This window comes from Trachymyrmex cornetzi, unplaced genomic scaffold (genome assembly GCF_001594075.2).
Source record: "Trachymyrmex cornetzi isolate Tcor2-1 unplaced genomic scaffold, Tcor1.1 scaffold482, whole genome shotgun sequence".
In the NCBI taxonomy this organism is placed as follows: domain Eukaryota; kingdom Metazoa; phylum Arthropoda; class Insecta; order Hymenoptera; family Formicidae; genus Trachymyrmex; species Trachymyrmex cornetzi.
The window spans coordinates 30,097-45,813 of record NW_017299641.1 but is presented as its reverse complement, the minus strand read 5'-3'; the positions used below and the strand labels follow the sequence as shown (position 1 = coordinate 45,813).

The window sequence follows — 15,717 nt, the reverse complement described above, 5'->3', positions numbered from 1 at the left end:
TTCTTGCACTAGACTGTTCTAGAACTCTCTTTCTCGCTTTAAACAAATATCAAAAACGTATATCTATCTCACTTTAAAGAGTGAGTTAAGAGTTCCAAGAGTGTACACTAGTTCAGCCACAAAAAACAGACCTAGTGTTGTAAAAGTACAAAAGTAACGGTCAACACGTGCTATATCAAATACATGAATAGATTAATAGATAACTAAGAATATATATGTATTATTACGTTATGAATAGACTAGTGTATGTGCAGTTGGCTGTCAAATAGATAACATTTCAAGTCCCAAAATTTTTTTATTTTGCAACTAATCACATGATACGTATATTTTTGCTGAACAGCATCTGTTGGTTGCTATCGACAGAGATCACGATTATGCAATTCAGCTCTGTTATACCGAACATCTAGAGCGTTTTGTCCAGACTCCAGTCTAGCACATTCCTGGCTGTCTTTAGGAATGCCACAGTAACTATCGATATTTTCGAGAATGGGCTACCTGGGGTTACCGATTCTGCGCTCTACTTTAATCTCACCGTAAGCGAAAAGCGATGGTTCACGATTATGGTGCGTATGGATATTCCACCGATTTTAATTTTGCAATTACAATTCGCTTTAATAACGTGTTTTAGTATTTGCCAAGTGGCTTTTCATGTCGCTCGTATGTACGGTTAAAAAACAGAAATTGGTCAAGATTATCATCTCTACATTACGTGCTAATTTTTATGAATCTTTGAGTGTAAGGGAACATGTTTCTAAAAACTACTAAAAGTCTGTGATTATAATTATATATTCTTTACAACACTTTACTGTGATGCAATCACTTTAGAAACATTAAATTTTGTGTATTTAATATTTGTTGTATATAAGTATATTCATAAATATATTTGTGCATTCATATGTGTGTGATTTATTTAGGCACAATTGCAGATTGATTTTAATATTTGTTTAGGTTGGAGGCCACTTATTTTCTCTTTATATGATTTTTCTTAGATTTTTTATTTCAAAAAATATATATTTTTATTATGGGACAATTTGAGATGAAATTTTTCCCAAGTATATTTATACCTTATATGTTTTTTTATAGAGGAAGCATCTTATTTTTCAGATTTAAAATCTGTGGCAGGAATTTCCATTCGAAAGTAAACTAGCAAGTATTTTAAACAATTATCGGCTATTTTTATGAAAAAAGTATGCTGTTAACGTTTCTTTACATGATAGCCACCATCATGCAAGCACGGAGGATATCATTTCTGAAAGCACACTTAAATACCATCTTTAGGGAAAGCAAGAATCATCCTTCTATTGTACTTAAGATTAAGTCACTTCGACACCTAAGTAAAGGTAATTTTTGTATATATACATATACTATAGATTTTATTACATAACTAACAAATAATATTATCTGTTTTTTTTATATATATAGTATGATCTATGAATATTATAAATAATATTACAATAATAGAGTTTTGTATCGAATTCATTCCATGTTCTTATATATATTGAAATTTTTAATTTAAATTTATATTTATTAAGTAAATATGCATTTTGAAAGCATTATATATGTATATTTTATAATAATTTTAAGATCGCAATGCATCACGATATGACGATGAACATTTTATGAGTTCTCGCTTGTGTACTAACAAGCATCTTGCGAAACTTGACGAATTAGTGTGGTTTCAAGAAAATGCAAAATTATATACTATATATCCTCAAGTATGTATAATGTATACAAGTATATATGACAAATATTATTTCACTTATTTATAAAAGTGAAACAATAAAATTGACGATTATTATTTTATCAGCAAAAAGTTGATATATCTGACTGGTTGAGTTATCCAAGTGGAAAATCGTTTCCCCTTTATGCAAGTAACTGCTGTCAAATTTTAAGCAAATCTGACCTCAAGATGCATATTCTTGTCGAAGTTGATATGGAAACTTATAAATCTCGGGCCTCAACAGTCTCTGCAAAAGTACAATGCTCAAGTCTTTAATTATTTGTTATACATTCTGTGCTCTATTGTTACACATTCTGCATGTATAATTTATGTAAGCTTTGAAACTATTATTTTGTGACTAATTGCAAGTCAATTTATCATGTTTTACTTATACATATTATTTTACAGCTTGAGGATTATGGTCTAATCATGGCATGGACAACATCAGATACGAATATGAGCTTTATTTTAGAAACAGATATAGAACATATTACGAACTTAATAACCGGAGTCATGCAAGGACAATATTGTATTAATCATGGCTTATGTTTAACACGTGTTCAATGTATATATTATTCTTGCATCTCGAAATGTAATCTATTTCAATAACTTGACATTTATTTGTTTCATTTTACTTAATTTTTTCAGCTGTTTTGGTATCAGGAAAACCGTATATTTATAATGATACTGGACACCTTGGTCCACCACCAAATAAAAGTAAGTTCATAATAATAATGATTCAACTCTTGTATTTATTGTAATATATCTTTTAACGTGTAAAATAATTGTATGCTTTTACAGATAGTTTTTATGCAAAGTGTGAAGCAGCTCGAGTATCTTCCCAAAAAAATAAGCCTAAAGGGATTATATGTGGTGTGAGTGTACGATCACAAGATAAAAATGTGAATGCTGAAGCATTTACGGAAGACTTCTATGTAAAAAGTAAGAAAAATATTGATATACCAGCATTATGCATAATTGTCTCTAAAAATTTTGTAAGTATATTTTTAATTTTACATCTTTTAGGTGCTAAATCATCTAATTCAGCACCAGCAACATGTAATTCGTCACCAACTGATGAGCGTATAGGAGGATTGGTAAAAAATCCATATAATAGAGCATTGCCAAGCGATGTGCTTCTTGCCGCTACTGGAGGATACAAACCTGATTTAACCAAAATTTATTTACCTGACGACATGGAGAAAAAAGACAATACTAATGAAGAAGTTGAAAATATTGATCAAAGCAAGTCTACTAAAAAAGCAACTTGCAAGTGAGTGTAATATATCTAAAAATAATAAAAAGGGTATATAGGATATATTTAATGATTTATATTTATGTAATGAACAATAAAAGAATAAAGTTATTTGTATTATATTAATTTACAGAAATTCTGAATTGGAAGTAGGGGAAATTCCTAGTAAGGTGATTAAACCACCAAATGTTCTCGTCTGTGCAGATACTCTAGGTGCGACCGACAATTTAGAAAATTATATATATAAGTTTGTCAGTAAGTTGTGTCGAAATATAATAAATTTTAACAACTTGCTTCTGCAGATAATTGAGTTATTTATTTAATTAATTATTAGTTATAAATCATTACTTTTTTATGAGATAACATAAGTTTTATATAATTAATATAATGTATTATAGGACCATATATGTGATAATGCGAACTATAGAAATCAAAGCTTTAAATGGTTTAGCTGGATTTTAAACGCTTATATGATTCTTGCGTGAATTTATATACTACGTATGTAGTCCCCAGAAACGCGCGCCGAAATGATTTTTTGGTCTTGAAAACGCTAACTCTACTAAACTACCGCAGTAATATTACGAGTTAAATTAACTAGCAATTTAACAAATTTTTTATGCTTATTCGCATTTTCGAAATGATCTTAATAACATTGAATAACATATTAAAATCTGTAAATAATTCATTCTTATTGCGAAAAATAATAAAATGCCTCGGTAGTCTAAAGGCTTAGGACGCTCGCATGGAATGCAAGAGATCCGGGTTCGACTCCCGGCCGAGACAATATTTTTCGCAATAAGAATTAATTATTTACAGATTTTAATATGTTATTCAACATTATTAAGATCGTTTCGAAGATGCGAATAAACATCAAAAATTTGTTAAATTGCTAGTCAATTTAACTCGTAATATTACTACTAGTTTAGTAGAGTTAGCGTTTTCAAGACCAAAAAATTATTTCGGTGCGCGTTTCTGGGGATTACGTAGTATATAAATTCACACAAGAATCATACAAGCGTTTAAGACCCAGCTGTTTAAGGCTTTGATTTCTATAGTTTTATATAATTTTCATATGATTTTACAGGTATGACATCCATGTATTTTGTAAAGGGGACTATAATAGTTGCAAAATTTGGATAGATCAGGTTTCTTTAGTAGTTCTTTGTGGTAATGTTGGTGCAGAGCTCGGTGCTCAGCTTGTAGAGTACATTATACAAGGAGGCAAACTCTTAGCGTTATGCTCTGACATGTTACATATTTTGCTACCATCATTCAAGACTGCCGAAGTACGTGAGAATGAACTCGTACACTTTTCGTATGGTAAATGGAAACAAGTGCGTATGATGCATCACATCTTTTGCTATCATGCATCCCCTGTACGAACTCGTTTTTCTCAAGATCATGAAGATACAAGGTAATATCTTCATTGTATTAATAAAATAAAATATTATATATTATATTATCGTGAGAAAAAAAGAAAAATATTAGACCAAAATAAATCTGGAAAAAATATCGCGCGCGCGCGCGCGCAATTATATCCAATTATTTGTTATATTTTAGAACGTCCACATTGAATACTCCAACGTCAACTAATGTTAAGGACAAAAAGGGAAATTTACATTCGTTTGATGTAAAAGTATTAGGTAGAGAAGAAACATGGCATAGTCCAAGCATATTACTCGCAACTTTGCCTAATAGTGGTGGTAAAGTGGTGTTCTCTCAAATCCATTTAGAGATAGATCCAATGAAATATGTATATGAGGGAGATAAATTTAACGAGCTGAAAAAAAGTAATACTGCACGGTTGGAAATAATCAGCGATCTACTGAGCACACATTTAGGATTGGATGTAAATCATAATTTAAGTCAAGTATCAGATAAAAAATCTGTGCGGTATACTCCAGGTTACTTTTTAGGCAAATTTGAGGTACATAAATATATTAAGATTAAACGTTCCTAATAATAATTATCCTAATAATTAGCAATAAAATGCCATGATTTATTAATAACTATACGTATTTCAATAATAAATGATTTTATTAAGATCGTAATGTAATAAATACTGAGTAAGAATAATCAAGCCTATAACGGTCGAAGCTAGAGAGAGAGAGAGATCTTTAATAATTAAACTTAAATAATTCTCAAATGTAAATTATATATGTACTATTTATACTGACCGTTATATTGTACATATAATTATATATGTATTATATATACTGACAGTTATATGTACTATATATAGGCCGTTATAGGCTTGATTATTCTTACTTAGTATTTATACGTATTTCATTATATATTTACAGATGAAGATGAAACTGCTTGAAAAACTGAAGGATAGAATGGATAAAAATAACATATTAAAAATGTCAGACATGGAAATTCAATTTTGCGCAAACAATGATGATGCGCACTCACCATCTGCTAAGTTTCTCCCCATTATGATGCATATGTGTCCGCCTAATTTCTCAACTGTAGATTATTATGAAGTAAATTCTCTTTTAAACATTAGCAGTGATTGTACATATTTACAATATAGATTCACTTAAGCACAAAGCGCTATATATAATTTAAAGTTAAAAAAAATTATTTTTATTATTTTTATCATATTTTTATATAAATTCAAAATTTATTTTCACAGAATCTGTGTACAAAAGAATTGGGTCGCTTAGTGATATACACCGATATCTTGACATCATCTATGCATGTGAGTAATGCCCGATTACAACACGGACTGGCAGTTATTCCACGGCAACAAATATATGGACGAGGTATTATTTTTCATTTTTGATTATATGCAGAAATAGTATAATGCCTGCGTTTCCAGAAATAGTATAATGACTGCATTTCCAGGGCGATATAATAATAAATGGCTCAGCCCAAACGGTTGTGCCATGTTTACTTTACAAGTACACATTTCTATAATGTCAAATCTCGGTCGTTATATCTCGCTTCTTCAACATGTTGCTGCTGTAGCACTTGTATCAGCTGTAAGATCTATTAAAGGATATGAGGTATTTTTATATTTTCCTATTACAAATTATAATTTTAATCTGTATAAAAAATATAGTATATACATATAATACGAAAATTAATAATATACTGATAATTAATAATATTAATTAACTTATTGCAGGATATTAATCTCAGAATAAAATGGCCTAACGACATATATATAGGTAACTCGATTAAGATTGGTGGTATAATCGTTTCTACGCGATCGGAAGATGTTGGAGCAAAGTACATTTGCAATATTGGTATGTAATAATCACAAATATAAACTTTATGAAATTTATGGTAATTTAATCAATTTAAAACAAATAATATATTAATATATATTTCAGGTGCTGGTGTAAACCTTTCCAATAATAAACCCACAACTTGCATCAATGATGCGATTCTGCAATATAATCAAAAACATGGTACAAAATTGGAAACGTTGTCTCATGAAAAGTACTTGGCATTGGTATTCAATGAAATGGAAACTTTATTAGATATTCTACAGAACGGCAACACAGAACACTTCTATCAACTCTATTACAAATATTGGTTGCACACGTAAAGTCGTACTTTAAATAATTTTACTTTGTTAAAGTTAATATAATATTTTTACATTATCCATACATACATACATACATACATATATATATATATATTTTTTAGGAATGCAAATGTGATGGTAACGAGAATAAATGGAAGAAGAGAAAGTGTCACAATCTTGGGTATCGATGATTATGGATATCTGTTGGTGCAAGGAAAAAAAGGCTTATTTTCTGTACAATCAGATGGAAATAGTTATGATCTTTTCAAGGGGCTAATAGTACCAAAATAAAGAATTATATGTTGGTTAATTGTTACCGCGAATTATATCTACATGTTAAAATGTGATAATAAATATATGTATATATATAACGTACAGTTTTATATCTCTATTCGTACACATGTATCATATATTACATATATATATTATACATATGTACATATATAATATGAAGTATTATATATGTATGTATATATGTGTAAGTGTATGTACATATGTATAAAACTTCATATTATATATGTATTTATGAATGCGCACGTACACGTATTTGTAATATAGGACAAAAAAATTATACATAAATATATATATATATATGTATTATATATAATATACACGTATTATGTATAATTTGTATATATATATGTACATATACATACATATATATACAGGATGTCTCATAAGTTTTGGCTAATCGCTTTTATTTAGATAGAGTGGACTAAACTGAATCGAAAAGTCCTCTACCATTTTGCAATTTTCACAATAGTTTGCAAGATATTAATTACTAAAAACTGCCAAATATTGGTTTTGAATAAATTTTATTCAAATACCATCAACTTTACAAAAAAACTGCAAGAGAGACAAAAATCATTAATTTTCTTCTTATAAAGTTCTGAGAATTTTTTCAGAATTTAAAAAAAAATTTTTTAATACTGTATTTTCTCATGTTGGTAAAAATAAGAAAATGCAATACTAAAAAATTGATAAAAAATTCTGAAAAAATTCTTAAAGTTCTATGAAAAGAAAATAAATGATTTTTATCTCTTGCAGTTTTTCTGTAAAGTTAATAGTATTTAAGTAAAAAATTATTCAAGACTAATATTTGGCAATTTTTAGTAATTAATATCTTGTTAATTATTGTGAAAATTGCAAAATGATTGGAGAGGACTTTTTTGACTCAGTTTAGTCCGCTCTATCTACACGAAAGTGATTAGCCAAACTTACACGACACCCTGTATATATTTATAATTATATGTATGTGTACATATATATATATATAATTTGTTTATTGCGTGTTACGAAATACATTCGTTATGTTTAATGATTTAGAGAAATAATTTTTTATTTTACATACAATTTTTATCTCATGTTCGATGCTTTATGTGCTCTACACGCGTATTTATTGTACATACGCAAAATGGAGTAATTGTTGTACTGCGTATGTTAAAAAAATTGTAATATTTTAATTAAATAATTTTTAATTTTTATTGTATAATGGTTGCTAAAATTATTTTTGAATGATACGAAGATGTATAAAGAGAGTGATATTATCTGACTATATATATTATATATGTTACCTACTTCATAAAAGTATTTTATAACAGTTTTTCTGGAATGCTGGCTTAATGATTTAGCTAAAATAAATTAACATATATAATTTAATTAACAGCACTATTTCGTGAACAGCAGAGATGCAAATGTAAGTAAATATTTAAAAACTATATTTATAAAAAAATGTATTAAGATAAAAATAATAGCAAATGAATGAAATCGATCACGCTTTTTCAGAATCACGAAATAAATATATAGAATAAAAATACATTTATATAGGATGTAATAAGATACATATTGTTAAACAATATATACCTATAATTAACTTATATAATTAATATAAGAAATATTATATATAACATATATTTATGCAATTACAATTCCATTCAAAAAATTGTATATCATAACAATATTCACACCACCGCCAATAATGAATCAATTTTGATAATTTATGATATAAATAATTCACTATATACATTTTTTATAAATTGTATACATAGTAAGTTATTTACATCAAGAATTGTCAACTTAATCCATTATTGACTATAATGTGAAAAATATAATCCCAGTCGCAATATGACCAGATATGGTAAAATTTAAAGAAAAAAATTATTTTCCTATTTCATTCAAATAAAGATAAATACAAATTTAATTATCTAAACCTATTGCACGCTTCTATATAGTTACACGATGTTACAATTTAAGTGTGCACAAAGATATAGATTGACGGAGTAGATAAAATACATTTTAATTAAATTCATATAAATTATCTCTGTATATATATATATATTTTTTATTATGTTATTTCATCGAATTCATAATCTCAAATTGGCTATTTGCAGCAGCAAAGTTTAATTAAATAAAACGGAATTTGGATCCTCATTGTCGAGCTGCTTTACATGCCTCAGAACATCTTTCTTTGTAATTACACCAAGTAGTCGCCTGTACGAGAGAGAGAAAAAACCTTGATGTTAGTTTATAAAAAAACTCAAAGATTATTTGAATACAAAAGATTTATATACATACCCATTATGTGTCACTAGAGTTTGCCGTAATCCCAATTTTCGGAACATATCCACTACAGTTTCCATAGGAGTTTGATCTGTGATGGTGATAGGGGCCATATCCAATATTTTTTTTAATTTTAAAGGTGGAGGCGAATGACTTTGGATATTGTTTCCGTTAGTAAAAATAACTAACGATTGTCTGCTAATATCTTCGATCATTCTTTTGGCATTAGCAATGGCAAGGTTGAGGTCCCGTCGTAAAACAAAACCAACGAGATATTGAGATTCTTTAGAGACTATTACAGGGAAACCATTATGCTCCGTTTCTTTAAGCAAATTCTCTACATCTTCAACTGTCATCGAATCTTGAGTAAGAACATGAAGAGCTTCGTTTCGCCTAAAAATTAAGAATAGATACACAAGCGTGCATGCATGCAGAATCTTAAGGCAGAAGCTTATAATATATGCATAGGTATATGTATATCTTTTGCTTACTTGGGTTGCATGACATCTGCTGCCAGAGTTGTATGCTGAAACTCATCCTTGCTATCCAGAAACGGATATCCGTTTAAACCAATATGAGCATCATAGATACCTTGTTTCCCGAGAGCATCGCCAACCCATTTACTCGCCATAGCTGCAGCCATTAAAGGTACGATATATCGTACGCCGCCTGTTAATTCAAACATAATGACGACTAAAGAAACCGTCATTCTGGTTACACCCCCAAGGACAGCAGCAGCTCCGACCATCGCGTACAGTCCAGGTGTTATACAGTCAACACCCATAGAACACTCCTCGCTGAACATCCATATGTGAGGATAATTATAAGCAAGTTGTTCCATTCCTATTCCCACGATACGACCCATTATCGCTCCCAGACAGAGAGAAGGAATAAACAAACCGCAGGGAACTTTCATGCCGAATGTGAATATTGTCATAATGAGTTTTAATATCAGTGCCAGTACAAGTAGCCATATAGCTTTGTATACTCCTGGGCCAGCTGCAGCAATCTCGATTGCAGATTTCACAGCAGTGAAGTTTCTATTGTAATCGCTGTTGAGCAGAAAATATTTCTTGAATAATTTAAATATATTCAATAATATATGTATTAGTTTTATAGATTTTATACCATGCTGATCAAAATTAATTCTAGACAATTGTTAAATTTGCATATTTTAGTAATTTATAGTTAAGCTATAAATTATATCTTCAGATAAAATAGTTATATCTTAGCATATTTACTAACCATAACATATCCGCGTTCGATACACCGCATTGGCTAAATAATAGGTAAATGAGTTGACTGGTGTTCATCCTTGTGTATGGATTGGGATAGCCAATTACTGCTGTTACCACTGTTACAATTAATACTTCAGTAACAGGATATTGTCCTAATTTGGAAGTTTTGCGATATCGACACCAAAATAAATTTGCTTTGATAAATAACGTTGCTATTACTCCCTACCGAAAATTTGTTTTTGTAAATATATACTTTTAATTAATTTAATAATATGTAATATGAAAAAAAATTACGTACTCCAAATATACCAAGCATGACGAAAGGAATCAATTCGAAAAATATCCAAGGTTTATTATATTCTACGTAAAATAATACTGAATGCTCATTTCCAAATGGATTTATGGAACGTAGTACAAAAGCAGCTATCAAAGCACAGAAGAACGATCGCCATAAAGTTTTTAATGGAAAATAATAGCTAACCTAAAACAAATACATAATTTTTTTACAGTCTTTCAAAATATGGGTTACATATTTAGGATATTTTTTTTCGACATTTTTTAACTTTAAATTGATTATAAATATAGACATTAAAAAATATTCTATATATTTTGCTAGAATATTCTTAGCTTTAACAAAATATGGAGACTGCTTTTTGAAATATATTTAATCTCCAAATAATACCTCTTCTAAGCTAAATAGAACACCGCCAATCGGGGCTCCAAAAGCGACAGAAACTCCTGCCGCAGCCGCAGCAGATAAAATTTCTCTCTTTTTCGCTTCATTCCTACCATATTTTGGAAATAGATAAGAAAATATATTTCCTATACAACATGCAATGTGTACCATAGGACCTTCCTTTCCCAAACTTAAACCCGCTGATACGGAAAGAATCAGACCTACTGACTTAATAATCAGTGTCCATTTACCGAGATATCCACGGATAATAAAGCCACTCAAAATTGTTTTTATCTGGAAAAATATACATATATAAATAGAATGTAAAAGTAAAAAAAAATATTTATTAGATTTATATGCTTATTATGTCATATTTTATTGAATCATATATTTATAATATTTCTAAAAAAGAGCAAAACTTAATAAATTTACTTCAGGTATTCCAGAGCCACAAGCATACGGAGCAAACATTCGCACTAGAGATGCAGAAAGTGCTGCAAACAGAAGTGCCCATGCTGCATAAAATAAATATGATATTGTATAAGGCCCTGCCCCTTCTTTTGCCTGATATAATACTTCGGGCCACGTCAACCACTGCGAAAAATATATAATATTATTAATTATATTAAGAAAAAATGTAACATAGTTTTCGGAAGTATAATAAATTTGTGAGTCATAATAAAATTAGATAAAGTCATATATTTACCTGTGTGCAGTTTCCACCATCAAACGTAGTCTCATTATAGCTCCAACAACATTGCTCTTTATTTAACCAGAAAGCTTGTGGACAGATACCGAATTTAAGATCTGTCATCCAGGAAGCGCCAATATCTATAACACCAGCCGCCACTCCCGTAAAAAGTCCGACTAGTAAAACGCATAGCCATCCCGACCATGCGTCATGAGCTCCTTTTATCAAACCCCATATAGAATCGTGTTTCTTTTTCACGATATAACGATGCCGCATTCGATCTCGCGCGATATCCCGTTGCCAATCGATAGTATGAAAATCATCATACTGTCCAATACCAGGTATGTCATCAGAGTCAACTGAAACTAATAAATTTTAAAATTTCATAATAACAGTAAATTATTTTGTAATGTTTTTGATACAATTTTTGAGAATTGCATTTTCAATCATTGCTGTATATGTATACAAAATTTAATAATCACATAGACAAAAGAATATTGTGTACATGTAAGACAGAAACTAACAAATATTTTTCTTACAATTAGTAATAATAAATATAACAATCAGAATATTCTGTATCGTTTTTTTCTATAACACAACTTTTAATTTCTTTATAAAATTCGATATATATTACGTATAATATATTAAAGTAAGATTTTAAAGCAAAACGAAAAAAAACATTTTAGCATATTATTTTAATATTTATCTTTTTCAGTATATATACTTAAACTTTAGTATCTTAACTTATACTTATTTATACATGTATACACATTAATTACTGTTACAAGTATGACAAAGCAAATTTCACACATGTAGAAATACATATAAATATTTACAACATACGCATATTTTTTCACTTTTATTAATAAATTGTAAAATAATCCATAAAAAAGTAAAAAAATCTTTAAAATATTGAATAAGTTTTTGAAAATATTTCTATATAATTAAAAATAGGTATATTTTATTTTAATTATACATTATTAGAATTTAGAAAGCACACGTAAACATATATTAGTAGTCTATTGAAGGGATTTAAAATCATAATAGATTTAAGCATTTAAGAACATAAATCTTCATTATTAATAACACTATAAATACTTAAGCTTAAACAAATTGATAATTAGCTTAAAAAAAATTTTATTTGAATATATAAGTTTAAGACCAATATATTAACTTGTCTTTTAAAACTATATCTACAGTTTTGTCATTCTTTAAAATAATTAAGTTGACATTAGACTGGCAATTATTTGTGTTAACTTACACATTTTGCCACAAGTGCAACTAAATTTGGCTCAATTGTTTAACCAGTATCACACAGGATATATAAACTTCGAATCAGATGAGCAGACAAACAGATAAGCTGAACAGATCAATAGATGTCTCAGGAATTTCTTCAGCAGGAAGGGATAATTTATGATGATATTTCTAGCTAGGATACAGATTAGGTACCAATAGGTACGAGACTATTAAATTCCAAAGTTATACAAATGGATTTACGCTTAACTTGGTAAAATTTCTTCTATATTTCTTTATAATGCTCGCTAAAAATAAATAAAAGCTGTACGTAACATTATTTATGGAACCAGATAATACATGCACGAAATCAGGCGAAATAACTTAAATGACTTACGATGGGAAGATGCATCGTCGATGCGGACGCAATCTGATAACACGTTATTATCCGAATGAGATGTGTGATGATTGATATCCAACATGTCGTCGTCGCTACTTAGATTTGTTTCGCGTCTTATAGTTCCAGTTCGTAGTCGTACATCCTCTGTAATGTCACCATACTTTATATTCTGAAAGTACAAGATTTACCTGCTTAATATTATCTACTTTTATAATTTACCTATAGCTTAGAGATCATTCATTTTAGTACAAAATAAAGATACGTTAAACCAAATTTATATTAATAAAGATAAAATACATGATTTTCTAATATTCCTGACAAATTTTAGTATATGCAAGTACATATGAAATTAATACACATAAGAAACATATGATAGTGTATGAGACCATTAAGGAAATAAGGAATATACATTTTACAAAAATATATTAATTTAGGTGCAACAAAATGTATAATATGCAAAAGGCAAGAAGATGCAGATTGAAACTAACAACATACCTTTGCATCAACTGAATGATATGTTGTAACGGCATTTGCATTTGAATGAGGAATTGCCGAATTTAAAGATGATGTACCTTTCAGCGGAAACCTCTCCATGGCATCATGATAATCTGATTTTACACAAGTAAAATATTACTTTGTCGTCTCAAAATGGAATGTAAAGATTCGTTATAAAGATTCTACATGACAGAGAGAAAGCAAAAGCCACAATGCCATACACGGTAATAAATATTCTATTAACAAGCACGTCATTAATATGTGGCTTAATCGGCTTTGCTATAATCCTCTTTAATCCTTCGAACGGATGCTACGTAATATACTTTAAATAATATATTCATGGTACAGAGAATTACAGATATCTTATTCATTATAGATTCTACAAGTGTGCCATACGTTGTGACAAATGTTGTATAGCTATAAATTTGATGTAAGAGAAATATAATTTTTTCACAAATTATGTTAAATATTGTCTTTGTGATTTGCATCTTCTTGTTCAAAAAGAAAAGATTTGTTAAAAAACATCAATTACACACACCATGCCAAAATGATATTAGAAACTGAAATCATTCCTATAGAAACCGCTTTCAAAATGAATATAAAAAGACGCACAAAACACCGTACAATGCACTTGGGACACCATATGATAACTTTTTCTCCCCTTATAAAGCGTGCACGTAACGAATTTTCTGTTGCGGATGAATTAAGCACGAAAAATATGCTGATGCGTTGTCATGTTTAAAACTGCGTATTTTCGAGTTTACTTCTAAGCTTCTTCTTTACATGACGTTTCATTCCTTAGGAGAGATGAGGTTATCTTCTCAAATTACTTCATGCGTATCGGAATGTTCAAGAACTTACCATTTTTAAGGAAAAACGTCCTCGTGTTTTATCTACAAACACCAATCATTATGCCATGTTTTAGATTAGATTGTATAAGATTAATTTGACAGTTCAATGACAATAAGAACTCCGTCGAATCAGTACTCCACTATCACATATAGACCTCCTTGCAGTTCTTGCAGATGCAGAGTGGAGTCAAAAGGTAACAAGGCAGAATAGGAAGTGAGCTCATTTCAGTACTACAGCCGCTCACTAGGCGGCTAATAGCGAATTCAATTGGACAATAGCAGAGAGAAACCGGACAGCCCCGAGAAGAAGCAATAAGAAGGGTCATCCCGACATTTTACATAGGATCGTTGAAATCGTTCGTACATTAGCGCCAAAACATATATTTTCGATTTAGGAACTACATAGCTACGTAATGGCACCGACGAGATACTATTAAAGACCGACATCCTTACGGGAGTTCGCGTCCTTGTAAATATTGAAGTGATTAAGAGTTAAAAACTGATAATATTGTACTAATTTTATGATTTATTAGTTTAGTAGATGTATTTATGCATTTATATAGCTCAATAATACTCGATTTTTCTTTACAATTGAGATTTCAGTGTATCATCAAAGTTTGATTATCAATATATTTATGTTCGCAGGTATAGTATAAAATACATGTCGATGTGCGGCGCGCGGCGCGACATCTAGTGATTTCGTCGGAGTTCGAGCTTTGCTTTAGGATCCCCTTAAGGGGACGCTGGAGTCTTCTTTTTTACCGATAAAGCAAGCCTTTATGTTCCTTGCGCGGTTCTTCGAATTAATTGCACAGAATAAAAATTTCTTCTCCACGATTGAAATATCCGTGCTAATGTACCTGCTCCTGGTGTATTTTGTGTCCAAAACTGGGAAAAATAATAAATTACAGATTCCTGTATCCATGTGCTATCAGCTCATCAAACATTTACTTCGTGAAAAAATTATATGCACGTTATATGCTCGAAATTAGGGCAGGAGCACATGTAGAATAAATAGACGATTACAGTCGTATCTTTAGAATTAAGTTTTGACGCTTAAT

The 15,717-nt window shown here is 29.7% G+C and overlaps 2 protein-coding genes across 9 annotated transcripts; one reads left to right on the top strand and one right to left on the bottom strand.

The window, feature by feature from the left end:
• The first annotated feature begins 255 nt into the window (after positions 1–255).
• Positions 256–6,908, top strand: Hcs (holocarboxylase synthetase-like protein). Its single transcript, XM_018514019.1, has 17 exons — positions 256–563; positions 1,105–1,340; positions 1,585–1,715; positions 1,808–1,975; positions 2,129–2,285; positions 2,369–2,437; positions 2,522–2,662; positions 2,747–2,993; positions 3,109–3,234; positions 4,060–4,389; positions 4,536–4,902; positions 5,279–5,461; positions 5,614–5,743; positions 5,826–5,986; positions 6,109–6,229; positions 6,317–6,530; positions 6,636–6,908. The coding sequence occupies exons 2-17, from the start codon at positions 1,190–1,192 to the stop codon at positions 6,802–6,804; spliced, it is 2,865 nt and encodes a 954-aa protein (XP_018369521.1). The 5' UTR covers positions 256–563; positions 1,105–1,189; the 3' UTR covers positions 6,805–6,908.
• Positions 6,909–8,856: 1,948 nt separating this feature from the next.
• Positions 8,857–14,845, bottom strand: ClC-c (chloride channel protein 3). 8 transcript variants are annotated; one of them, XM_018513836.1, is made up of 11 exons: positions 14,570–14,651; positions 13,806–13,918; positions 13,308–13,479; positions 11,693–12,042; positions 11,419–11,580; positions 10,993–11,280; positions 10,609–10,791; positions 10,318–10,532; positions 9,564–10,124; positions 9,088–9,465; positions 8,857–9,003 (listed from the first exon to the last, which is right to left on the bottom strand). In XM_018513836.1, the coding sequence occupies exons 1-11, from the start codon at positions 14,598–14,600 to the stop codon at positions 8,913–8,915; spliced, it is 2,544 nt and encodes an 847-aa protein (XP_018369338.1). In that variant the 5' UTR covers positions 14,601–14,651; the 3' UTR covers positions 8,857–8,912. The 8 variants fall into 8 exon arrangements, with proteins under 8 accessions (XP_018369338.1, XP_018369339.1, XP_018369340.1 ...); XM_018513837.1 differs by having other exon boundaries at positions 11,693–12,036; XM_018513838.1 differs by lacking the exon at positions 14,570–14,651 and adding an exon at positions 14,667–14,845 and having other exon boundaries at positions 8,858–9,003.
• Positions 14,846–15,717: the final 872 nt, after the last annotated feature.

Excerpts from the sequence above, each read along its gene's own strand:
- Hcs (XM_018514019.1), top strand. The coding sequence starts at position 1,190 with ATGCTGTTAACGTTTCTTTACATGATAGCCACCATCATGCAAGCACGG. Across the intron at positions 2,438-2,521 it reads TGGTCCACCACCAAATAAAA|ATAGTTTTTATGCAAAGTGT; the intron begins GTAAGTTCATAA and ends ATGCTTTTACAG. Across the intron at positions 5,987-6,108 it reads GATCTATTAAAGGATATGAG|GATATTAATCTCAGAATAAA; the intron begins GTATTTTTATAT and ends AACTTATTGCAG.
- ClC-c (XM_018513836.1), bottom strand. The coding sequence starts at position 14,600 with ATGAAACGTCATGTAAAGAAGAAGCTTAGAA. Across the intron at positions 13,480-13,805 it reads ATCATTCAGTTGATGCAAAG|AATATAAAGTATGGTGACAT; the intron begins GTATGTTGTTAG and ends TTGTACTTTCAG. Across the intron at positions 11,281-11,418 it reads GTGGCTCTGGAATACCTGAA|ATAAAAACAATTTTGAGTGG; the intron begins GTAAATTTATTA and ends ATATTTTTCCAG.